The 27,478-nt window shown below is 41.3% G+C and overlaps 1 protein-coding gene across 1 annotated transcript; it reads left to right on the plus strand.

Moving 5' to 3' along the window:
• The first annotated feature begins 378 nt into the window (after positions 1–378).
• MCM4 (minichromosome maintenance complex component 4) lies at positions 379–10,961 on the plus strand. The gene is made up of 17 exons (XM_079299426.1): positions 379–695; positions 826–926; positions 1,027–1,185; positions 1,871–2,034; positions 2,120–2,218; positions 2,362–2,457; positions 2,546–2,641; positions 3,047–3,185; positions 3,613–3,833; positions 4,338–4,458; positions 5,794–6,053; positions 7,003–7,368; positions 7,545–7,672; positions 8,883–9,090; positions 9,596–9,824; positions 9,930–10,063; positions 10,417–10,961. The coding sequence occupies exons 2-17, from the start codon at positions 857–859 to the stop codon at positions 10,507–10,509; spliced, it is 2,583 nt and encodes an 860-aa protein (XP_079155552.1). The 5' UTR covers positions 379–695; positions 826–856; the 3' UTR covers positions 10,510–10,961.
• Positions 10,962–27,478: the final 16,517 nt, after the last annotated feature.

Below are 27,478 nucleotides of genomic sequence, written 5' to 3' on the forward strand. Positions count from 1 at the left end.
TCCTCACATTTAGGGGGAACTTCCTGTGCATCACTTTCTGTCCTATTGCTTGGCACCACCGAGAAGAGCCTGGCTCCATCCTCTTGGCACCATCGCTATAAGTACTAATCGACATGGATGAGATCTCCTCTCAGTCGTCTTTTCTCGAGACTATACAGACCCAGCTCCCTCAGCCTTTCCTCATCAGAGAGATGCTCCAGTCCTTAATGCTGTTTATTGCCCTTGGCTGGACCCGCCCCAGGTCTCTGCTGTACCAAGGAGCCCAGCACTGGACAGTAATACTGGCTGCCGTGGGGCTCCCCCCTCCTCAGAGAATGGGCTGCTCCAACCTCCCCACGCCTCCCTGCCCCAGTTTTGCCGCGAAATTCGGTCAGGCGCGGGCGGCTCCACGCTAGGTTGCGGGGGGGGACGTTGTGCCATTACTGACAGTACCCTCTGTCTTGTACCACAGATAGCAACCTGCATTGTAACTCTTTCTCTATTGTAGCAGTTCGAGCGGGGCGCGACCCTCACTTGGGGGATCCGGAGGATTCATCTTCTTCCTCCTTTCCCTCTCGGTTCCGCATCCCCCCATTCTGCTTTCGTTGGGCGCTCCCGCTGCGATCGCGCCTCGCCATTGGCCAGAAAGCCCGGGAGAGCGCGCGCACGCCGCTGGCTTTGGCGCGGAGCGTGGTGGTGTTTGTGGGGCCGTACAGGTGGGTGGGGGCAGCGGGCGGGGGTCGCGGCTGCCGAGGGGAGGAAAGGGACCCAAATCCGCCCGTCGGGCCTCGGCCGGTGGCGGAGCGCCCGCCGCGCTCATTCTTCTCGCCGATCCCCTGCCCCCAGGTAGGACCGCCGCTGGAGCCGCAGCAGCGCCATGTCGTCTCCAGCCTCCACTCCCAGCCGCCGACGGGGCAAGCGCGGCCGGGGCAGCAACCCCTCGACTCGTAAGTGCTGCGGCGGGAAGGGCCGGCGGGGTGGGCCCGGGGGCGTTCTCCCTCGGTCCATTGTTGTAACGCCGATTCCGGCTTCGCTTGTGTCTGGCAGCGCAAGATACTCGCTCCCCTCCTTCCCAGAAGCGTCGGACAGACGACTCCACTTCCACCGGGGATCTGCAGCCCATGCCCACGTCCCCGCCCGCCGACGCGCAGAGCCCCGGCGCCGCCGATGCGCTGTTCTCCAGCCCGCCGCAGTTCCGCCACTCGGGTACGCGGGGGCTGTGCGGGCCCTGGGGCTGCAGCCCGAGCATCCTGCACTGCCCCGGGGCGAGCCAGCCTTGGGCCAGATCGGCTGGAGACCGCTCGAGCGAAAAATGAGCGTTGTCTCATGTTTCTCATTTGAATTTGGTGTAGGGAACTCTACAGCAGTGCAGTCCGTGTTTGGGTGCAGATCTCTGTCGTAGCTTCCCGTTAGCATGGGAATATGTATCAGAGAATACACATTAGCTTTTAAAATTTACTTACAGAAGTAATAGTAAACACAGAAGGAACTAGGTTGGGTTGTTTGCCTTAGAAAGACTTCCTTGCATTTTTATAGAGGATTGTTTTTAATTGCATTAGCTGTTAATTGTGTCACATGTTCTACCATCCCAAAAATACTAAAAAAACTGTTTCTGAAATTCTGCATGTTCTTATGCTTGAACTCTAGTGTCGTTTTAAAATGCAGTACTGCTGTAAAGTTTTCTAGGGAAGCTTCATTCGAACTTGGGATCTTTGAGAAGAGCTGTTAATACAAAGAAAAGTTCTAGGGAGACTGGCAAAACATCGGGCTTGTCTGATACTACTCGTTTTATGACAGCATTGAAGGAATGATGAGACAAATGCTGAGGCTGAATTTTAGTCTGCTCTAGATGTAAGGTGTCTCAATAATTTTGAAACACTTCTTTTCATAGCCATTCCTCTTGACTTTGACATCAGTTCACCTCTGACTTACGGCACACCCAGCTCCAGGGTAGAGGGTACCCCCCGAAGTGGAGTCCGAGGAACTCCAGTCAGGCAGAGGCCGGATCTCGGGTCTGTCCGTAAGGCCAGACAAGTGGATCTGCACTCGGATGGGGTAGGTGCATGTCCCACCTCTTGTATCTTCCAATTTCTTTTTAAACACATAAATACTTGTATATGCTTAATTTGTTTCCATGCAGGCGGCTGAGGATATAGTAGCAACTGAGCAATCTCTTGGACAAAAGCTTGTTATTTGGGGAACAGATGTTAATGTGGCATCATGCAAAGAAAAATTCCAGGTGGGTTTTGTGTCTTCCCTTTTTAAAAAATGAAAAGTTACTTTGATTTAAACAAATATTAGTTGAATCTGATACAAAGGAGGTGTTTGTACTGCTAAATTCTGCTCATTTTTCCTGTCTTTTCTTTTGCCTCTAACATTCAGAGATTTCTCCAGCGCTTTATCGATCCCCTGGATAAAGAGGATGAAGACATTGGCCTGGATCTTAACGAGCCACGCTATATGCAACGACTTCAAGAGGTACTTGTAATGCAGTAATTTGTAATTCAGCTTTCCTTTTTTAAGTCTTGCATGCCACTGAGCTAAAGATTTCCTAACTCCCTTGCAGATTAATGTGGTTGGGGAGCCATTCCTGAACGTAAATTGTGAGCATCTAAGATCATTTGATGAAAATCTCTACAGGCAACTGATCTGCTATCCTCAGGTGAAGTAGTGCACTTTTTTTCTGACTTTCAGATGGCTCTTTCATATATTTCTGGGTTTTAAAATGCTTGTTTAAATGCAGTGCATACTGTGTGTGTTCAGTGCAATCTCAGTGACTACTTTATTTTACTGAATATAAAATGTTTGTTTCACAATAGATGACCATAGAAACAGTGAGTACCTCATGCATGCAAAGTTAGCTGGTGAACTGCAATGTCCAGAGTTTTGTACTCCCTTCAATACTCAAATGAATTAATAAATCTGATCTGAACAGAAGGTTTTGTGTTGTGTAGGAAAAGGTTCAGATGGTATAACTTTTAGTTACTGGCTGGTCAGCAGGACATAGAATGCTGTATGTGTAATTGCTTAATTCAATGACTTAACTTGTAAGCTGTTTTTAATACAGGAAGTTATCCCAACATTTGACATGGCTGCCAATGAGATCTTTTTTGATCGTTACCCTGATTCAATACTAGAGCATCAAATTCAAGTAAGGCCATATAATGCCTTGAAGACCAGGAACATGAGAAATCTAAACCCTGAAGGTAAACTTTTTGCTTACCATGTTAGAAAAGAATCTTAAAATTTTTCATAAACTTAATGAATACTAACATAGGATTACATTGACTATATAAAACTGTACTTGTGGTCCATCCAGACCAATGTCTTCCATTCATACCTGTTTCAGAAGCAAATGCTTTAAAGCCTAAATGAAGAATAATCTGTCCATAAAAGGAATCTCTCCTGTCATCAATCACTTGTGTTCTTAGTTCTGCATGTTCAAAGGATTCTTTCTTTTGTACACATGCTCCTGTAAATCAAAATATTTGCATCATGCATTTATGATTCTTTTTGTTTAAACAAAATAGTAATAACCTGTCTGTCTACCTTCTGCTTATTGTAATGTGAAATTTTGAAGTGTATATAAATTTTAGGAGTATGAGGTCATGACACGAGTCTGTGTTTTTGTAGACATTGATCAACTCATCACCATCAGTGGCATGGTCATCAGAAGCTCCCAGTTAATTCCTGAGATGCAGGAAGCATTCTTTAGATGCCAGGTTTGTGCTTTCACCACCAGAGTGGAAATTGACCGAGGCAGGATTGCTGAACCATCGGTGTGCAAGAACTGTAACACAACGCACAGTATGGCGCTGATTCACAACAGATCCATGTTCTCTGACAAACAGATGGTATGTTGGCTAAGGTGGTGGCTAAAATCAAAGAGTTGCTGGTTTTTGCTCCCCCACTCTCCTAAAATCATCAGCAGCATTAGTTATGTATCTTGAGATGGAATGCTTTGAAAAGAGAAAGTGTTTTTGGAACATGGAAATGGATGAAAAAACTTAGTGAAACAGGAAGTCTACTTTAGAAAAGAAATGCATTAGGAGGATGAAAATAAGTGTGTACATCTCTTAATGTTTCTGTATGGCAGCCCCTTTATATACAGTATGTCTACTTCTGTCTGGACTAGGTGAATCATGTTTGTAGCAGCATTTTATCCATGCCAGTAGCAATCAGCAGTTCTCATTTTCATAATCTCTTTTAATCAGTAATCAGTTTTGCTGTTTGGGTGAGGATATTTTGTTCCTGATGAAAAATTATGCTGAAGACTGTGTTAATACTAAATCCTGTTGTATGCTCTGTGGAAAAGCTCTGCTCCTTTGCAACTGAAACTTAAATGGTGTTTTTCCTAGATCAAACTGCAGGAATCTCCTGAAGATATGCCAGCTGGACAGACCCCACATACAGTGGCACTCTTTGCTCACAATGACCTTGTTGATAAAGTTCAGCCAGGTGACAGGATTAATGTCACAGGTGAATATTTCCTTTTTTTTTTTTTTCATTGGTCTTGACTGTGTGTAAAGGGACCTGATGGGATGCACTTCCACATGATGAGGGAGCTGGACACTTTCTTTGCAAAGCCATTCAATTATCTTTGGAAACTCATGGTGACTGACTAAAATACTAGAAAAAAGCCAATTGCACTCTCTGCAGTTAGGAGAACTGGGGAACTGAAAGCCAGTCAGCTTCATCTTGAGCCCTGGGATAGAGCCAATAATCCTGGAAACATTTTCTGATAGGGACAGTGTTCTACATCCTCAGCAAACTTGCAGAGAAAAACAAAACTGGGAGGAAGCAGTGCTTGATAGACCATGGCTGTGGTGCCAGCATTCTCCTGGGCAGTATTGGGAGTGTTGCCAGCAGCTTCAGGGAGTACTGGGTCCAGCTGTGGGGTCTCCCAGGGCAAGGGAGACATGAACATACAGGAGTGAATTCAGCAAAGGGCTATCGCCATAACAGAAGCCTTGTACACAGAAGGGCTGAGAAAGTTGTGACTGCTCAGCCTGGGGGAATCTTAGTAGAGTGTTTAGAAACACCTGATTAGGTGTGGGTGGAGGAGTGGTAGTGTCAAGGCAAAGCCAGACTCTTCTTAATGACACACACAGAGGTCACAAGCTGAAATGCAGGCAATTCCAGTTAAAAACAAGAACTTTTTTACTGTTTGCGTGGTCAAGCTTCATGATGGGTTGACTGGCAAGGCTATGTGGAATCTGTGTCCTTAGAGATACTCAAAAGCTGATGAGACACACCCTTTAGCATGCAGTAGACTCCAGTTTCACCCTATGATTGGACTAGACATCCCCAGGCTGACTGACCCTGATTCCTTCATTATGAAGCTGTAGCTGAAGAGACAGTCTCTTAAATAGTGTCTGCAGTCAGGAGAGTGATAATGTAGAGTTAAGTCTTGTGATATTGCAGCAACATATTATAAACCACTTTGCTTTAAAACAACTGCTGTAAAAAACCCAAGCTGTTTGAAATGCATTAGAAAGCTGTTGTTAAACTTGGCACTTAAGAAGAGGGGGAAAGGCTGACCAGAGTGGGAATTTCAAAAGCATCAAGCCTTAGGTTTTTTTTCAAAAAATGCTTTGTTGAGAGCTCTTTTGGTATGAATGTAAAACATACATGTTTATCTGTAAAAATGAGTGATTTAAATACGGGTTCTATATGACTTACAGTGAGAAATTAAATGGGAGTATTTAGGCTGTTTAGAAAAGCTCTGTTCTTCCTGGGAACTGGTAAAAGTTTTTGGGTTTGGAATGAGCATGTTTCTCCACATCTAATGCTGTGATTGAAATTTGTATTTAGGTATCTACAGGGCAGTGCCCATTCGAGTTAATCCCCGGGTCAGCAGTGTAAAATCCGTGTACAAGACCCACATTGACGTCATACACTATCGCAAGACAGACTCCAAACGCCTGCACGGTGTTGATGAGGAAACTGAGCAAAAGAGGTTTACAGAGGAACGTGTGGAAATGCTCAAAGAGCTTTCTAAAAAGGCAGACATATATGAGAGGCTCGCTCTAGCATTGGCTCCAAGTATCTATGAGCATGAAGATATCAAAAAGGTGAAAAGTTCTGTATTTCTCTTGTAAGACATGGATTTTTATTTGTATGTATTTGTAGTTACTGTTTGTTGTTAATGTATCTTGAAACTTAAAAATTCAAAAAGCCGTTGCCTTAAAGCAGTCTTAAAATGTCATGATCTTTGTCAGGTTGGAGTTGGTTGTGAGTGCAGAATAATTTTTTTCAAACTATTAAGGAGTGTTAATTAGAGGGAAGATAACTGAAAAGGTATGGAGGCAGCAGGCCTGGGAAACTTAATTGCAGCATGCATCTTGGACATTTCTTAGAAGTTCAAATTACTGATTATGAAAGGAAAGTATGTACCTGTAACATAGTAACTGTGCATGCTGCTAAGAGGCATCCACAAGAGAAGAGTAGCTTAAAAATGACATTTGGTTGACTCTGAATTATGGAGTATCAAAACATTTACTTGCATGTATCCAAGAAGGGACTGTTTCAATAAAGTGTCAACTGAGGTACTAGAGCACTGTGAAAACTGCAGTCAGTAGCAGGTCTCAAGGTATTGTTAGGCATCAAACACTCCTGTTCCAAGTATATTCCTTTGAGATTTTATAAATTAATTTATACATTATTATAGTTCACAGGTTTCTGAAAGTATAATTCAAAACCAAATGATTTTACTTATTAAATGGGAACACAGCAATGACAGTTCCTTTTGTTTTTTAGAAAAAGACAGTAAAAAACCATCTCAATGTGCTTATAAAGGCACATTAAGTCTAGGAGGTGAAGTTGAGGAAAACTGATGACCCTTCATCAGAAGAGATTCTTCAGGTTCCAGCCAGAATCTGGTTACAGCAACATACAAAGTTTCTGTCTTTAATGCTTGAAACCCAGATGCATTGAGTTGTGTTAATTTTAGCAGTGTTTCAGTTGATCAGTTGGATTTGCTCTGTTACATCTATACAAGAAGTGATATTTTCCTTTTTATAGGGTATTCTGCTTCAGCTTTTTGGTGGATCAAGAAAGGATTTTACTCATACAGGAAGAGGGAATTTTCGTGCAGAGATCAACATTCTTCTCTGTGGTGATCCTGGTACTAGCAAATCCCAGCTGCTCCAGTATGTGTATAACCTGGTTCCTCGAGGCCAGTATACTTCTGGCAAAGGCTCAAGTGCAGTTGGTCTTACTGCATATGTGATGAAGGATCCAGAAACACGGCAGCTGGTTCTTCAGACAGGAGCTCTAGTACTTAGTGACAATGGCATTTGCTGCATTGATGAGTTTGATAAAATGAATGAAAGCACAAGGTCAGTTCTACATGAAGTAATGGAACAACAGACACTCTCCATTGCAAAGGTAAATGAAACTGAAGTTATTCCTAGAAGCTTTTGCTCTTGCTTTAGTCAGAGGCTTGCACAATGCAGTTTCTGACTACAGAATCCATCTAATAGCATTGGTGATCTCATGGAATTGGAGGGAGGTTTTGGTGGCACAGCTGCAGCTGGTTTCAGAAATGTTTTTCCTTTTGACAGGCTGGAATTATTTGCCAGTTGAATGCTCGTACATCAATCCTAGCAGCAGCTAATCCTATAGAATCACAGTGGAATCCAAAAAAGACTACTATTGAAAACATTCAGCTTCCTCATACTCTGCTGTCAAGGTACTGAACTGCACTGCATGTGTCATTTTTAAGGGATGTTACACTTACTTTTCTGAAAATGATTACACATAGTAGAATAGAACTAGTGTTGTTCACAACCTAATGGAAAACTTTTATAGCACATATTTTAAATACTGTCCTTACAATATCTATATGAGCACAGAAGTGCCTTTTAGTATTTACATGTTGACCTTGAAGAGCAGGTGTGATAAGATCTGTAGGATCTCTTTTATTTAATTCTATGTTGTTTCAGAATCATCTCCTAGAAAAGAGCTGTTCTGAAACTTAGGGTATTGATAACTTTAACAAACATTCAGGATGCTTTTCTTAGCTCCTTAAAGCTTTTAAAGTGAAACACTGATGATCAGGGAACTTGGTGACAGAGGTGACAGAATCCTAAGATCTGTGCCTGCTTCATGCTGCTTTGTAAAATTCAACTGAGGAGGTAGCTGTGCTGGTCAGTCATTTGGCAGTAGCTGTTAGACCCACATTTAGTGCTTGCTGACAGAAAATTAAACTACATGATGGAGTTGCATCTTGTTAAGAATTTACACTGTAACTGGAAACTTGAAGTACACTGATGGTATACTGGATATCCTGAGTACACTTATGGCTTAAATTTTAATTAAGAGCTGTTAGGTTTAAGCAGCATCTCAATTCCATTATTATTGGATTTAAGCTTACAAAAATAAATTATTGGCTGCCTAAAAATGCATTATCTGTGCCTGCTTATAGTTGAGACTAGTTGAATATATTGTTTGTAAAATTATAAACCATTTTCTTAAGGATTAAACTGCAAGTGCTTTTAAAATTATTTGTAATTTATTTAGCTACATTTTTTTGTAATTATATTTCAGGGCAGTATCTTTAGCAGCAAGTTCTGTGCATTTGTTATGTGTGTGGGATTTTTTTGTTTGTGGCAATTGCAAGTTTCTTTTTGGGAGGGTGTAGGGTGTGGATTTTTTTAAGGAAACAAAATATATATGTACCTTGCTTTCAAAATTTCAAGTCTGTAGGGTGTAAAAATCCATTGTCTTGTTCTGTATCTTGAGAATTCTAGAAAAATCTTCTTTCCAGTGTAAGAAAACAATTTCTACTGAGAGTAGGAATTAGTAACTCCTACCTGTACTTATTATGTCAAATCCTTATAAGCCAAGTACCTAAATGACAAGCAAATATGCACATTAATACTGGATCATATCCCATTCAGGTTTGACTTGATATTTTTGATGCTGGATCCACGTGATGAAGGTTATGACAGACGCCTTGCTCGCCATTTGGTTTCACTGTACTACCAAAGTGAAGAACAGATGGAGGAGGAATACATGGATATGGCAGTATTGAGGGATTACATTGCATATGCTCGTAGCTATGTAAATCCCAGATTAGGTGAAGAAGCAGGCCAAGCCCTTATTGAGGTAAAGGAATTGTTGCTGAGAATGTTCAGAATATTTCCTGACGTGTCAGAAGTGGTGAAATTCCCTTGTATGTACACTCTCTATCTACACAGCCTTCTGTGAGATCCTTGAAAAAAAAAAGAAAACTAAAGGAAAGAGGGATCAGATGAGTCATTCTGCATTCTGATGTTTAGCTTTCAGATATGTTGATTTGGTTCCATTGCATAAAACACATTAAAGTCTACCAAAGCAAAATGTGCCATCATAGACACAACTGATGCTGCTATATAAGACTAATCCAGTATTCTAAAGTGATTCTAAAGTTGATTCATTACCATGGTTTAATTGCTTTATAACAAAAAACCCCATATTTGGTGTGGTTATTCAGACAAACTGAAGGTGTATGAGCAGAAATGCTGTATTTGGAATGGCTTGCCAGAACTGCTCATATTCTGAAATCAGAGGGGGGCTGCAGGGGGCTGAAAGGGAGTTAGTACGCAGTGTGTCAGGAGCGTGTCCCTTTCAGGCGTACGTGGACATGAGGAAGATTGGCAGTGGCAGGGGAATGGTGACGGCGTACCCGCGGCAGCTGGAGTCTCTGATCCGGCTGGCGGAGGCGCACGCCAAGGTGCGCTTCTCCGAGAAGGTGGAGACCGTTGATGTGGAGGAGGCAAAGCGCCTCCATCGGGAAGCGCTGAAACAATCTGCTACGGATCCAAGGACCGGAATTGTGGACATATCCATTCTCACCACAGGTTTGTGCCTCACAGGGCTGCTGCTGGGACTGTTTGAGTTATAAAATGTACCTCGACCTCTCCTCCTTAGCTGATTGCTAAAGGTATTTTCTTTGCTTTCTCAAGGAATGAGCGCAACCGCTCGTAAGCGGAAAGAGGAATTGGCTCAAGCCTTACGGAAGCTCATCCAATCAAAGGGTAAAGCACCATCTCTGAAGTACCAACAGCTTTTGGATGATCTCCGAGCACAATCTGATACAGTAAGTTTTCCTGCTTTGTTTTTACATTTCCATTAATGTTTAAAAGCATTTTTTTCCAAATGAACATTCTTGTTGTCAAATCGCATGGGGGAAGGAAATGGAAACATGAATGATTTGTTGGCATGACTAGAAAGCCAGTTCTGTTACACACAAATGACTTGAATCTGCTGTACCTTAGTTTATTCTGGTTTCTGGAATTAGCAAACTCAGCTCCAGGCTTCCAGGCCAGGCTTCAACTTTTGCATAGAACAAATGAAATCTTCAAATAAAAATATTAGAAAATTGATAGAAAGTATAGCATTTTTACAATGTTTGAAGTATTTTCCCCATCTTTATTTGTTTGTTCCTTCAAGGCTGTTACAAAGGAAATGTTTGAGGAAGCACTTCGTGCCTTGGCTGATGAGGACTTCCTGACTGTGACTGGAAAGACTGTGAGGCTGCTGTGAGTTACCCTGTGCTTGAGAGCCCACTGTCATGGCTTCTACTTCGCCGTACTCCAGATAGTGTCAGTCTGCAAGATCTTTGAGATTTGGGACTGTCATCTGCTGTGACAGGCACAGCCTTTCCCTGCCAACTGTCGTGGCTTCACTTTGCCTTACTATATTGCCCCTGCAAGATTTTCACAGCTTGGGCTGTCATTTGCAATGATTAAGTGGCATCACTGTCATTACAAGATGTTATGAAAATGCTCATGTCAATGATGCTAAATTTAGCTAAAAGTAATTACTAATATGGTAAGGGCTTTGTGTTTTTTATGATGTTTTTAGAGCATAGTAACAATAGTGCCTCTATTTCCATTTGAATTGTAAAATCTCATTTTAAATGACTTTTTAGTAAATGGAATTTTTACTGTTAGTATTGCAGTAAGCTGAAATAAAATTATTTGACTTAAAAAGGACTCTCTTGTCTTCATTTCAAGTGCTGCAGTCCTGTGCTGAGCACTTTTCTGTCCCGAGTTCTGCAATTTTTTGGAAGTTCTTACTGAGAACATGATGTGTTTCGGGGTTTCATTTTGTTTGACCTGAGTATACTGTGAACATATCCTCAATGTAAAGATAGATAGATAGATAGATAGATAGATAGATAGATAGATAGATAGATAGATAGATAGATAGATAGATAGATTCTACTTGAAACTGTGTTTCTTTACTTCAGTTTTAAGTGTGGCTGGTTTCTTTACTTCAGTTTTGACTAATTAAGATACCCATCTTTGGTGTAATGACATATAACCAGTCCTGAAAGAACAAGGTCTTGTAGCTTGTTTACAATAATATTCCCAAGGGCCAGATATGGGTGATTTTTTAATAGAAAAATACAATACTATGTGACCCTCAGCTGTACATAGCAGCATGATTGCTTTATGTGGTCTCTTCTGTTTAAGTGCAATGAACAGGTTAGAATCCTTGCATAACTGTTTCAGCTAGACTTGAAATTGGATGTTACTGAGTGTCCTGGTTTGAAGGACAGGTATCTGCCAATAAAGGCAGAAGCTTCTCTTTGAAATGGAGAATGTAAACCCCCTTCCTCCAAATTATTAGTATAATTTTGAAATTAAGGGGCTCTCAGGCAAAGATATGGGAATTAGGAATAGCAGTTCTTTACTAGGAAAATTAAAATAGAAATACATTATTACAAAGAACAATCCCAAAACACTGACAGAATCAGAATACAACCTGACACCCTGTCAGTCAGGGTGTTGGCAGCAGTCCCATTCAATGGTGGCTCAGCCCTCCTGCAGTGGCAGATGTGGTTCAGCTGAAGCAGTGCTCCTGTAGAAGGTGCAGTTTTCCTCTGAAGGTCCAGGGATGATGTGGAAAGGTCCCGTGTTCCTCTGGAATCCAGTGGAAAGAAGGTATCTTGTCCAAAATCGCAGTTTTTATCTAGGTAGGAAAGGCTTGGCTCCTCCCCCTGGGTGGAGCATCTCCCAGTGGATGATATAATTTTATCAGTCATACAGTGGGACTGAATGGGCCAGCAGCAGATGATATCTTCCTGGAGGGAGGATGGGTTGTGAAAAAGATGATTGCCCCACCTGGTTTTAAAGATGGCCCATTAGGAGATGGTGTGTGCCACAGAGATAAGGAAATCACTGCCCCACCCAGCTTCAACAGATGGTGATAGAATACACATTTCTGGCCACATCAACCCAACACACTGAGAAATACTCCAAACTGTATTCTGCCTTCACTTCATGAAGAGGGGGAAAAAAAATATCCATCTACTTATTTGAAATTGTCTTGGATTATACTGTGTTCATCATAAAAGAATGATGAGTCTTTCTCCAATCATTAGACATTCCTGAGATAGATGTCTGCATTATTGTTGTCCACACTGCTTACAGTTGGTGAAATAAAAAACTATATATCAAAGATCATGATCAGAAATAGTTTTTTATAAAACAGGTTTACCACAGGGAGAAGAACCCAGTGGCAACACATTGTGAACTGAGAAAAACTTTGCTGAAAATAAGTGCCTACACAGCAGCCATAAGGATGCCCTCGACTTTTCAGAACAATGGGATTTAGTATGACATTCTAAGCATCTTCTATCTACTGATCATATTGAAAGTAGTCACATTTTGGTATGCTATGAATTTTCAGGTATGCCTGAGTGTTCAAGGAGAAGGTTAAGTTTTTTGCCTCCAGAGACACACCAAAAAGTGGAATAATAAATTTTTCTGATTCCACACACATTTTCTTCCTCATCCATGAACAGAATGAAGATGTGAGGAAATAAGACCTTTTTGCATGCTGAGGTGCTCAGTTAACATTGAATACACAACAAATTCAGCATAACTAGTAACTGAGATCTAAAAAGCTGCACTTGCTGTGCAGCTCCTGGAAGGGTCAGGGAAAAGTGTACCATAATGAAACACTCAGTGTCTGGAGAAGGACCAGAAGAAATTAATAAGATGTTGGGGGAAGTCAGTGAATCACATGGTCATGGTTATCTCTGAAGGTTTAACACAAATGTAAGAGGCATCAGCATCTTACATGCACCTCTGCAAAATGGAAGAAGTTTGAGGAGCTGTCTGCACACAGGCCATAGCTAAAAGACATGGATGCTGTAGTGTGCTTTCCAGGACACAGACCTGGGAGGAAAGAGGTGACAGCTTTTAGCTGTAAACTTAAATTGACTGATCCAGTTCATTCTACAGCTTCATAGAGGTCATTAATGAATGAAGATCCTATATATCTGGGCAGGGATCACAAGAGACAGTGGGGGAAGAGCAAGCATTCAAAAACTATTTCCACTGTATCACCAAGACACATTAATTCAGGTCTCTAACCATCTCATATCCATTGTGTGTTGACTTCAGATGCTGTAGAGTTAATTTTCTTCACAGTGGCTGTTGTGGGGCTGTATTTTAAATTTGTGCTGAACACAGGGTTGATAATACAGAGATGTGTCAGCAGAGATGCTGAACAGGGCTTGAACAGAGCCAAGGCCTTTTCTGCTTCTGATATTGCCATGTTGGATGGGAAGAGACAGCCAGGACAGGTGACTTCAGCTGACCAAAGGGATATTCCAGACCATATGACATGTCCGTTATATAACATGGGGGGAAGAAGGAGGAAAGGGGGGACATTTCAAGTGATTTGAAGTAATTTGTCTTCCCAAGTAAACATTACATGTGATGGGGCCCTGCTCTCCTGGGGATGGCTGGACACCTGCCTGCACACAGGAAGCAGTGAGTTAATTCCTTGTTTTGCTTTGCTTGTGTGCAAGGCTTTTGCTTTCCCTATTAAACTGCCTTTATTTCAACCACTGAGCTCTCCAGCTTTTACACTTTTAATTGTCTCCCTAGTGGCGGGGGAGTGAGTGAGCAACTGTGTAGTGCTTGGTGACTAAGCATGGAAACACGTAACTCTGCAGAATTCTCTTCCTGTTCAATGTAACTGACTCTATCCGGGAAGTCAACTGTTACAACAGAGGATTAACCTACACAGTTATATAAGCCTGATTTAGGTACTAAAGGTAGAGGAAGAAAAGGAGAGAGAATAAAAATCAGTGTTACTAAAATTAAAACAAAACTAACATTTTATCGAAATAATTACACCTTTTGTTTGGTAGTGTGGATTAATCCCTGTAAGGCAAAACTCTGGAGAATGCGGGCATCGATCCCGCTACCTCTCGCATGCTAAGCGAGCGCTCTACCATTTGAGCTAATTCCCCCCCTCGAGCAAGGTCCTGGGATTACCGCACTCTGATCCTCTGCCAGCGTCACATGTAGAATCCAGCTTTCCTCTCTTGCTCTGGTCTCTGCTCACAAACACGTTCCATTTCCATTCCAAAATCATACACCTGCAGCATTTCTTTTAGCATTTCCAAATCAAGCAGCAAGAAGCGAGGTAAACTGCAACAGACACGTTTTCCAGCTGTGTCTATATAATAATAAAAAACAATCTATTTGTTACTTGCCGTCCACGGAAGAAAGCGCGTTGCGGCATTTCGTTTTCTGGCTGTACGCGTCAGGCTTTATTTAAATGTTTTCTTTAAATGCAGTGAAGTATTTTAACTCCCACGAGGAGCAAAACCTTGAGTGGAGAATGCGGGCATCGATCCCGCTACCTCTCGCATGCTAAGCGAGCGCTCTACCATTTGAGCTAATTCCCCTGTGCCCGAAGGCGACATCCTGTGCCTTTAGACTTCAATGGCTACAAATGCAAACTGCACTTTCCGCCATCACTCTGCTTTTTCATCAGGAGCCCCAGGGCAGCCGCTCGGAACATTTAACTACCGTTTAACGTTCAACTACCGGCGACCCGGAGACGCCTATGGCTTTGGCCTAGGTGACAAAAAACTAACGCGATAAGGGGTAATGCGATAAGGCACTTCACACACGACAAACTCGAGCCCCGCAGCCTTTCAGCGCCACCTGCCACACGCTGTATTTGTCCCTGTCCTGCACTCAGAGGCATCACACACAGTGGAGCAGCTTGAGGATAATGCAAAACTCGCATTTGCCCTGATGTCCCCGCAGGAGACCAGAAAGCAAAACTCAAGCCAGATTAAAGTAATTGATTATTGTAATTAGTATTGACAAGAAGATGCATTGAAGCGATCTGTGTTAAATTAAAGTATGCAGACATAAACCCTTCAAAACTGAAACACCCTGATTTTTTTTTTTAATGGAACTAAGAAGGTTGGGCTATTTTTCAGACATAGGTAAGGAAGCTTGCCCAAGCAGGTTAAGAAATTGCAACATTTTACTGCCATCTTACACGAAAATTTAGCAACACTCACAACAAATTCATGATCAGAAAGCAAAGACATATTTTAATTATTGAAAATAGTGAAGAGATCTTTCCTCACCCTTATCTGGCTTGGGCATTAGATAAACTGTTTTTCTGTGAGCCAAATGGGTGAAGCTTTAGGCCTTTTCAGTGGCGGCAGAGGGAGAGGTGGTGGTGAAAAACAGGGAAAGGTAATCTGCCTTTTTCATAATGACTCGAACTGCACAGGGTCGATAAAGAAAACTGTTCATGGAGCTGAACCTCGTGAAACACGATATGGGAGAGATCCTGGCCACAGGCGTGCAGGGAGCCATCAGTGAGCCTAAGATGCCTATGAGAAGGACTAAAATTGCTTTTACAGATTTGCTTTCCCCCTCAAGTTCTACTGAAGTGGGGTAAATAAAATCATCTCAAATATAACGCAAGAAGTGTTAAGGATAAATTTTAGCTTTTTTATCGTGCAGAGACTGAAGTTAGGTAGGAGAATATTTGAATTTTAAGAGAATGTTTGCAGCAAGCACCACTGTGGCTGTAGTTTCACATCTAAACCTGAATCTGGATTCTAAGAGATTTGGAGTACTACCTTACCTAGGACAAGTTGTAACTTGTTGATGCTCAGTTTTAAAGTTTATTTTGTTTGGACTGGTTGCTGCCATCCAGTGAGTTAAATCCTTCAGATAAAACCACCAGTGCATGTATTGTTGGATTACTGCACACACTTTAGTTTACTAGCAGGATTTATTCCTCTGCATTAAAAAAGAGCGCATCAGTGTATCCACTCTCTCTGTAAACTACATTTTCCTTCTTGAAATCCAGAAAGCATTCTTTGCTTTAACAGCCTGTGAATAGAGGTTTAGCAATGTGCTTCCTACTGCAAAGCCAGTTAGTATGACTACAGCTGAATTTTTCTATTTAAGAAATGTGCTTAGTAACCCCATATATTTAAGATGCAATACTATTTGGACAAAATTATCAAAGTCAATAAAAAAAGGTAGAAATACAAATAAATTCTAGAATACAATATATGAATTAATTTTTCCTCTCCATAAACTAAAAATAAAACCATTTTAAACCATTATACCTATCATTTTTGCATGTTTAATTAGAAAATAAACTTGGAAAAGGAACTAAGGACTTTAAAAAAAAAAACCAGAAAAAATTCACTGTGCTTGAGTGCCTTCTAAGAGTAGTCTTTCTAGATTTACAAGCCTTTTTCCTATTTGCAGTGTCAGAGACGAAAAAAAATGAGTTCTCTCCTTGAGTAAACGCTAGGGGATGCACTACTCAGGAGCTGTTTTATCCGAGGAGCTCAGCATTAAATGCTCCTCATACGCCAAGTGTGTATCCAGCCTTGCTTTTCGGCCACGGGGTTTCGCACGGAAACCCGGAGGTGACTCGGTGTTGTCAGGCGGAGCGACCCAACACAGCGCTGACTGAGCAGGAGTGCGGCCGCCCCCGCCGGGCACGGGGAATTAGCTCAAATGGTAGAGCGCTCGCTTAGCATGCGAGAGGTAGCGGGATCGATGCCCGCATTCTCCAGCGTTTTGAGTGGCTGCAGCGCCGCGCGGCAAACCGATTTTCCTGCAGGAGCTGTCCGGGTTTGCGCAGGAAATCCACAGCAGGTGACACAGACGGCGAATAAATGGGGTAGAAGAAATAATTGTGAAGATTACACTTGTGCGCACTCTTTGGGAAACAATTTCTTCACAAACCCATCTAAATTAACGCTCTTATTCTGTGATACTGGAAAAAAATTAGCCATTTCCGTCTATTCCCACTGCACCGAATGTGAGCATTCATGAGTACTTTTTAATGATGCCGAAAGTTACTGAAATTGTCCCTGCGAGGATGTAAAAGTTCGTAGTTGTCTATATAAATCACCAGCTCGCCACAGAATTAGCGCCTCTCCAGCTGCCTACGCTGCAGGATGGGCAGGGCACATTCCTAACGCGAGTTTCAAGTGATATTCGGTCTCCCACAGATGTCACAGACGTTTGATATCATCTTTTAGCCCTGAGAAGAACATAATTTGAGCTTAAATAAATTAAAAAAAAAAAAAAAAAAGAAGCTCTGATCAACGTTAAGAACTTCCTATTATGTAAACGAAACCAGTCCATTAAAAAGCATGCTGAATTCAAAACAGCAGCACCGCAGTGGAGAATGCGGGCATCGATCCCGCTACCTCTCGCATGCTAAGCGAGCGCTCTACCATTTGAGCTAATTCCCCCCCGAGCTCCCCACCCCTTTACTGATGATTCCCGCTTCTGTTTCTCTCACTGCACCTCAACGCGCTCAAACGTGACCCGCTGTGTCCAACACAAACAAAACTCCCTGCCCAAGTCCCGGTAACCGGGAGTCCGAGCCCCGCTAATCCCCCGCCGCAGTCACGGGCAGGCAGTAACAGCGCCCAGCCCTGCAGTAAAAAGCAGAAACAATCAGGTGTTGCTGCAGGCGCGCTGCTTTTGACAGCCGTAGCGGGAATTTTGCCTAATATGATATCTGGACTCCTCGAGGCAACAAGCAGCAGCTTTGTGCAGCGGAGCCGCATCTGGGTAACATCCGGGCTTGCGCTTCCAGGCAATTGAAGAATTATGTTCGCACCAAACAATTATTACTGCGTAAGAGAAATCTGGATATATTTAAATACTGGGGTTTTTTCTAAAACAGATTTTTTCTATTTGTAATCTCTAAATGGAAGACAGTCGGCTAAATGACTTTACCCTTCTCCATATTTTAATATCAAATATATATGACTGAATAGGTAGAGTTCTTCGAGTTCTTTCTCTTGTGGCAATAGAGGCTGGGTTCATGTTATAAAAAGGGGTAAAAAAAGAGCACCCATGGAACAAGGGCTCTTGGAAATAATGCAAAAAGCACCAAATGGAACACCGGGAAACAAAGTTCACATTATTTGCTTACATCTCTCAGGCATTTTAAAGCTGTAACGCTATCATCTGAGAGACAACCACACTCATACAAATACATATATAAAAATATACAACTAAAATGTAAAAAATATATACATTTTTACTATAATGAAACAGCAGTGAAAATTCTGTTTAGTGGTTTCACAAACAGAAAGGGAGAGTTGTGAATTTTTATGACACTTAGAACATTAAATAATGTCTTTCTGAAATAAAAGGAGTATCTGAAATGAAATTTATTAAATACCTACACAAACAATTCTTGATTTCTCCAGGACACTTTAAGACACATGAATCACATACAGATCTTTCAAATTTCTCCTCTCCAATGACTTAGTGATCAGAAAACAAAATATCAGTCTTTGGTTTAGCCCTAAAGCTGTATACCGAAAGTCTAATGTACATTCTTCCATTAACAAAATTCCAGTGTCTTGCCACCTACTCCCTCACTCTGATTGAAACAGCAGGCTTTGCCAAAAAAATGTTTCTCCATTCCATACTTAATCATTGTGAAAAGAAGCAGCTGAAATCAATTTGCAGGGGGTAATTAAGTTTCTACTGCTGGAATTATGCTGCAGATACTCCCAACATTTAAGCAACTGGCTGACTGAAAGCCCCACAGGTCAGTGTGCTTGGCAAAGTAAGGAAGCTTGCTGCTCCTGCTATTCTGGGATGTTTCACATTTTTCTTAATATTGCTTCTGAACAAGAAACATTTAAGTCTCAAAACCAGAAATGCTATCAAACAAACAAGCAAGAAAACAGACCCTTCTATTTGTGTCTGTATCAGGCTTGTAAGAACACAGCCCAGGCAAGACCAGGGTTTCATCATGCCAGATTTTGAAAGGTACACCATATCTACTTGGCTTAATTAAGGGAATCCCCAAGCAGGCTTACAACTGCACCAAACTGAGACTTCCAATTTGTGGCTAGGCACTGACAGTCTTAAGGCTTTAACACAGCAGGTAGGGTAAAATTTACTTAAAATCAAGCAAAACTCAGTATGAAGTATAAATTAACTATAATATATTCAGTTCATTCTGTTAAATAGTTTAACCTTCAAGTTGCTAGATACAGAATTAACATGAAACAAGTACGAGTCCAGTTCTGTATCCAGTATTTATCCCATATTTAAAGCATTGAAGGAAACGTGTTTTGGACCTCAGAGACAATTTTACTGAAAAGCAGTATCAAAATATGGAATTGGACAGCAAAATTCACACCATCCTCTGGAGGGAAAAAACCCATGAACAAAAATCTTGAACTCCAACAGACAGCATCCCACCAATCAAATGCATTGTAAAGCATAAAAAAAAGCATAAAAAAGAAAAAAAAGCATAAAAAGCAACACAGGAGACATGCCATGACTCAGAAGAAACCTCCCAGAATCCCTCTTTCTGTTTTTAATGGCCACAATGAGAATAACATTTGATTTATTGATGAAGGTGTTATTGCTTGTTGATAAAATTTTTCCTCCACTTTACCATTATTCATTGATTCATACCCAAAGTGCAAGACATAAACATGCTAAAGAAATCCCAAAACATAAGAACCAACCAAAAAGAAAAAAAAAAAAAAAAAACAAAAAACCCTAACAAAAAAAAAAACCAAACTCAAAACATAATAAACCTTAGAAAGATTTGCTACTTTTAATAGTATTTGCTGCTGCAGTTACCACGTTGAAGGAAAACCAGTATAGTCCATCTGGGAAGTTATGTACCAGGACAAAATTCTGTAATATTGGTCAGAGAATCAGCTTAGTCAGGCAACCTAAGTAATTTCAGCTACCATTGGCAGGCACAACAGAAACTTGAAAAAGCCAACATAATTAATATTAAATATTTGGAAGCAGTATGACACCAGAATGTTCTCTGTATGTATTTGTCAGACTAGCATTTAGGTTCACATTGTGCTCTCTGTGCACTAATTAAAAAGCTGGTGACCTCAGAGCACAGCTCTGAGCAAGATCATTTTATGCTACTCTGTCATCTCCCTGGGGACCAATACAAAAATCACCCTCCTTATTTCAACCAGTAAAATCTCTATCAGAGAGTTGAAATAACAAGAAAACATACAAGTTACTGTTCTCCTTCTCTAAAAGGATCAATGGATTTTAGATTTCCATCTAGGTTATCATATGGATTCCAGATTGGCAAAGATTTCATTCTGTTTTCAGATGGAAAGACATGAAGTCATACATTAGCATAATTATGCATTTAAGGTTTTTTTCCCTGGGCAAATGGCTAGAATCACATCTCAACTTACTCCAATTTTTCTGAAAGACCTTGTTTCCCTACTAACTTAATAAGTGTTTAAAAAAGTTTCAACATCATGGTGCATGTACAATGCTCTCCTTGAAATAAACAGAATGACAACATAGAAGAATTGTGTCGCTAATTTTACATACAGAACAAACTGTATAATAGCAACAAACAAAATTGTTACAAAAGCAGTGAGAGTGACTATGCCTGAATCCCACTGGATCTGCAACCTTTGTCTTCTAAATCACCACCATAATAACCTGAATTTTCTCTTATATTCCCTATAATTCCATGTAGCAGAGAATGTGGGCTAGCTCTGCCTAGGCCACCTGGCTAGTCAGCTGTCACTCAACAGCACATCAAGATTTTCCTCATGTTCATCTAGTGTCTGTTCCAAGCCATGAATTTCCACAGAATAATAAACAATTTCTTTATATTTCTGATTTTTATCTACCTTTCACTTTTTGTGCCAAAATTAACAGGGGTGAGAATGAAGATTTTTCATACCTTAGAAAACTTAAGAAGATTCAGATCCCTATATCCTGTGGCTTTTACTAAGAAACAGGACTATGTACTCACTAAATGAGATTTTTTCCAGAGTAATAGTTTTAAGATAATAAGCTCATCCAAAAAAATAAACCAACCATTTATAAAAAGCCCTAAGTAACTGGTTATATGGAATGAACTGAAAAATGTATTTGGCTGCAATGTTCAAAGACTAAAGACACAAGAACTCACTGAAATTCACTATATATTCAACATCTGATTAATTAGGTCCATATGAAAATCTGAGAGCTTTCCTTTTCCAAATTTATACACCACCATAACATACAATAATTTTAAACTAGAACAGGGAAACCAGACTTACCATTAGACTTATCATTAGAGGAGCTGCATTCACTCATAAAGCTACCTGCTTACAGTGTGTTCAAAACACCACAACCATGCTGCATTAAGCCTATAAAATGTTTAGGCTCTAGTACCCACTTCAATAAGTTCTTCAATCCAAGTTATACTCCGATTTGAGTCTTCCACTTTTTTCTTGGGCTCAAGGTCACATGTTAAGCGAACTCTGGAAGAGCAGTACCAGAAGTAAAGAAAACAACAGCTATTAAAATTTACTAATGCAGTGTAGAATTATAGTGGTTGTAGGTGTTGAGAACAATTGAAAGAGGGTTGGAGCCTGAGTCATGGCAGAGCAGCACAGGAGGAATAGGAAGCACTGGAATAGGAACCCCACGAGAATTCATAAAATCACCCACTCTGCTGAGGAGTTGCACTGCACCTCCTCCTTCTAACAAGCACTCCCATGACTCCAAAACTAGATTTTGCGAGACACACCAAGACATCCACCACAACCACAAAGCCCCTGGGTAAAAGGCTGTGCACAAACCTCCTCTGCCTGCTTCGTCTTTCGATGGTTTCAGCCCGGACCCGCTCCAGGTGACAACACAGCAGACCCAGCTCCCCTGCCCGCATTTCCCACCTTCCCGACCTCTCAGGACTGGGGCTCTGCTCCACCCTTCCCAGGCACTGTGTGCCCTGCCCTGTGCCAGAACCTTCCACCCTCCCCAAAGGCAGCTCTCTGCTCCAGGGCAGCTGCTGCCCTCCTTTTATTCCTTTATGGATGGAGAGGTAAACAGGCGGCGCTGGCAGGTTTGTCATCGTGTCAACAGGGAAATGCTGGAGCTGTGTAGCTGTGTCTCCTCCAGCTGTTGGGAGGGCAGGTAAGTGTGCTACAGAAAAGCCACCAACCTGTTGGTCAGTTCTGTCCCCCTGAAGCTGCCTTTTGCATCATCAGGGGGAAAAGGTAATGCTGGAAAGAACAGAGTTTTATTCTAGTTTTCCCAATGCAATTGCTAGAAGTGCAGGAATATCAGCTGTGTACGCCTTTAAATATTTTTTTTTAATAATGTAAATTCATGATTAGGTTTGTGCTCATGCATTTTCCTAGTCATTCCTTTGAGAGTGGAGGTTGAAAAACAATTTTTAAAAAATGTACATCAATATGCCTTTAAGGAGGACAGAATTTCCATTTTCCAACCACTTCGCTGATAGTTTCAGAAGTTGAGAACACAACTTCTGATTAATTTGGATATGCAATATATCTTTCTCTGTCACTTTCTGTTTGTTGTTTTTTTTTGTTGTTTTTTTGTTTTTTTAAGGAGATTATAGAACATAGGGGTTATTTGCAACTGTAAAAGCTATTTCTGTCTTGCAAACAGTCTCAGCTTCTGTGCCTTTGACACCAAACATCAGGTTAACTGTTAACAACAAAAGGCAGTTTTAGCAGTAAATGGCAAACAATATTTTGGCAATAACCAACCTCCTGTTTATAACCTTGTTATTTTTGTGTATTGCTAGATATTTTTCCTGAAAAAAAAAGTAAAATAAGGAAAAAACAGAAATTAATTTATTTTTTTCAGCAAGAACTGAGCTATTTTTATGTAACTCTGGAGTTCTTTTGCTTTATGTTGTTAGTAAAATTACTGCTCCTTCAACACTTCTCAAACAACTAAAAGGCTATGGAAAAAATGTTAATGGTGTTAGACAACTTGAAACAATATCAATGCAGAATCTTGTTTACCAGTCCTTTAGGATCATAGCAGCATTTGAATTGTTAGCAGCCATCTCTAAACTAGCTCCTGTGAAGAAAGCTTCATCTTCTCTGAAGATAAAGACAAAAATAAGGTGATTTTTTTTTTTTTTTTTTTTAATCCAAAGACTTGACCAGGAAGTTACTCAGGGATACCTGGTCTAAATATGTTCCTTGTCATCACTGCTAAATAATGGAATAATGGGTGTTGGTTAGCTAACTCACTCTGAATTCCTAGAGATGATCATGTAAGCAGGTGCTTTTAGACCCAGTTCATGCTGCATAAACAAGATTATGTGGAAAAAAGAGTGCCTTACTTCAACTGAATTTTGTATCACAGTTTTCCACCTGGTATCGTAAATAGAAAACCTGCTGAAGTGTCTGTGCACGTTCTAGCAGCTGCCATAGAAAATTGAATTATTTACATAGCAAAGATCTCTCCTTACTTTACAAGTGTTATGTCATTTTTACACTGCTTTTAATTTCTTCAGCATTCTACAAATACTGAAAAAATATACACAATCAATCACCCTCTCCTCCCCTTCAAAAATCTTGGGTTTAACTCTGACAGGACTAGCTTTAGTATTTAAAAAAACCAACCAAAAAGCAACCAATCAAGCAAAAAATCAGGTATAGCTTAAACATACAGCTGGTCATAAATCCAGAGCAACTTTATACCTGATTATTACTCTCACTTTTACCATTAGTACTTTTAGAACTGACAGCTATATTTTTTTTCTGAATACCATTATTCTTTCTTCCCCTTCCTATTTTCTTGTGGTTGGCACTGTCAAAAAATTATAGCAAATCAATGCTGCAGCTTGTCAAGCACGAAGTGAATACTGCCACATGAAGACAGTGGCTTAGTTCCAGTTATTCCTAGTCTGTTTTGCCTCTTGCCAAAGAATCCAGCTCCAGGAACAAATGGATGTGCATGTACATCATCTCCAAGCCATTCATCACATGTCAGGGCTAAGGTACATAAAATGATTCAGCATTACCAGAAGCCAGTAAGTGATGTAAAAACAAGCCAGGCTGGTTAGAAACCAGTCAAGTGGTGATCTTACCTCCACTCACACTCTGATTTGATTTCTTCTTGGCCCAGATTAAACTTGATGGATGAGTGACTTTTCCCATTCTGTGGAGGGAGAAATGCAGCCTGGCTTAGCAGGGAGCCACTGTCTGGTTTAGTGCTGACATAGTGCAGGAACAATCTCCTCTGTAAATGAAGATGTTCAAGCAACAGTCAGAAAGTCACTGGGTGGCAGATTATGGGCTGTGTAATTTGTCTGTATGTGCAAGAGCAGAGAGAGCTTATGGAGAGGAGCAGAAGTGAACACTACCATGACAAATGAGGTGGAGTTTGTAAACTCTTCTCACCCTACAGAGAACCAGAACCAAACCCAGCTCTCTTGCTTGGTGTATCACTTTATGTTCCAAAGAGATACCTGAGAGGCCTCTGTGGTTAAAATGAGTAAGGGAACCATGTAAAGTGGAGCTCAGCCACTTTGGTTTGGTTCAGCTCAAAATAACTGGGTTGATCAAGTTATGTGTACGTGAAAGCTCTCCCAGGTGTGCTCACATTATTTTTGTGTCAGCAATAACGTGGCCAGCAGGACCAGGGCAGTGACTGTCACCCGGCACTGAGCCCTGGTGAGGCCTCACCTTGGGTGCCATGTTCAGAGCTGGCCCCTCGCTACAAGGGGGACACCGAGGGGCTGGGGTGTGTCCAGAGGAGGACAGCACAGCTGGGGAAGGGTCTGGAGCACAAATCCTGTTGAGGAATGGCTGAGGGAGCTGCAGTTGTTTATCGTGGAGAAAAAAAGACTCTGGGGAAGCCCCAGTCACTCTCCACAACCGCCTGAAAGGAGGCTGTAGCCAGATGAGGTAGGCCTCTTCTCCCGTACATCCAGGGACAGGATAAGAGGACAGTCGTAGGATATGCCAGGGGAGGTTTAGTTTGGGCATCATAAAGAATTTCTTCACAGTAGGGATGATTAGACATTGGAATGGGCTGCCCAGGGAGGTGGTGGAGTCACTGTCCCTGGGGGTGTTTCAGGAAAGACTGGATGTGGCACTTAATGCCATGGTCTGGTTAACATGGTGATGGTGTTCAGGCAGAAGTTGAACTCGATGATCTCCGAGGTCTTTTCCAACTTAACTGATGCTGTGATTCTGTGAAGCAGAAGCGAGGAGGCTGGGGGAGGGACGGGATGGAGGAGCACGGAGCGGGTGGCGGGGGAAGAGTTTGTGGAAGGAGAGAGGGCTGTCCGAGGCAGGGGGAGGCAAAGGCGAGCAGCCGAGGCGCAGGGGCGGGCCCGTGAGGCAGCGCAGCGGCGGGGCCATGGCGGGAGCCGCGGGGACGAGCGCGGAGCGGCCCCGCAGCCGGGCAGCGCTGCTGCGGGCACCGCGCCATCGCCGCTGCCTGGCGGGGGCTGGCGCTGTTCGGGGGGAGCCGAGCTCCGTCCGGGTGCAGTTTGGGGAGCATGGGGGAAGGACCGGGCGCCAGCAGCTGTAGGTGCAGTTTGCAGAGGGGGCCGGACATCGTCATGTTGCCTGCCTACGATGGAAGCTCTGCGCTGCGTGTCACGTCACGTGAGCACCGGAGCGTTCATTTTTCAAAAAGGAAAAGTGATATTTCAAGGCTGTTAAAAGTAATGTATTAATTATAAGTAAGTGCATTTGGTGAGGTAATGAATAAGAAAAACACAGAGCTTCTTTATTTTCGCTTGACTCTCTCACCTCAGAGAAGCCAGACACCTTCCAAATATATGTATGTGTGCATATATACATATTTATAAGACAGGATGCGTGTGTGCGCATATATATATATATATATATGCACACACTCATATGTGTGACTGTAAAACCCTGTTTCATTCAAGCGTATAACATTTTTTCCCTTCAGTAAACGTTTCCTGAACCAGTCTTTACATGTGCATACACTGAAAATTGGAAAGAACATGGCTTTGCTTGTTGAATTTGGAACAGTTGTTCAATAAATGTAGGGCGCTATGTTTTATTTTTCCCTGAAAGCACACCTTTGGTTCCTTTTAAGTTACTTGATCTTTTGGAGAGCTTGTATGAAACCAGCTAAATAACAAAGACTCGTGTTACAGAAGGATGAATAAGATTTTTCTGGTAGTGTAGATGCTGAAGGACGTGTCCCACGATTGCAGCCGTGGGCTGCAGTCAGTTTTTGGTGAATGGAAAGAATGACTCAGCAAGAAACAACGAATTTATAATCAGAAGTAGCTGTGTTGTGGTTTTTGTAAGTTTAAAGTCTCTATTTGCAGGTTTTGAAAAATTTTTTTCAGGTGGGGAATTAGCTCAAATGGTAGAGCGCTCGCTTAGCATGCGAGAGGTAGCGGGATCGATGCCCGCATTCTCCAAGCCTTTTCGGAGTGGCTGCCATTATAAACCACACGGCAGCATTTAAAATTATTTTCCTACTTACACCTAATTTTTCTTGTATAATTTCAGAAACCTGAAAGATCTATATTTGTTTTTAAAAAGCGTATTGATTTAAATATTTCATTTTAAAATCAGATGTTTGTTCTTTTGCATGGAGGAAGTAAAAAATATCTTTGTGTGAAATGATCAAATTTACTGACATCTTAATGCAATAAGAAATGACAATTTTTTTGAGAAAAGGAAATGAGGAATTTTTTTATTGGTCCTTAAGTATTTGGTTAATGTTTTCATTCATTAGTTAACTTTACATATGATATTATAGTTTAGTGTGTAGTGAAAATTTTGTATTCATGCTCTGAGTAAGACTCATTGTTTCTGCTCTATTTTGGTTGTATAAGCTGTTTATTAGAAAGAGTGGGCTGAACATTCTGTAATTCTTTTGCATCTGGTTGCAAGATTGTGCCTTTTGCTTGTGAATTTTCACATCTCTGAAATATCTAGGAAATTTTTTCTCTAAATCTATGTTTGCACATTTTAAGGCTTCATTATTTTTTTGTTTAGTGGTTTGTTGTTTATTGTTGGTGGTTTTTTTTTTTTTTTTAATTCTGATTTTATTTTCTTACTTGCTCATTCAGATACTTGACTGCTTGTACTTCCAGTTTGCGATGAGGAAACAAGCAGAATGTGCTTCTTACACATACAGTGAATTTGTGCAATTAGGAACTTGGGAGTGCACATATTAAAACAAACAAATGGGGACCAAAACTTATTAATTAGGCTCCAGGTTAAGGGAGGAGGAGAAACCCTGCTGCATAGATTTAGAAGTAGCACCTGTGAAGAAAGTAAGGGAAATCTTGCTGTGACCATGACAAGAAAGGAATTAACTTTAGATAGAATGGACTAGAAATTGCATTTGCTTATTTCTCTTGTATTCTCCAAGTACTGGAGAGATAAAAGGAATTGTGACTGGAAGACTGCTTGATG

This window comes from Erithacus rubecula, assembly GCF_903797595.1.
Source record: "Erithacus rubecula genome assembly, chromosome: 3".
NCBI lineage: Eukaryota > Metazoa > Chordata > Aves > Passeriformes > Muscicapidae > Erithacus > Erithacus rubecula.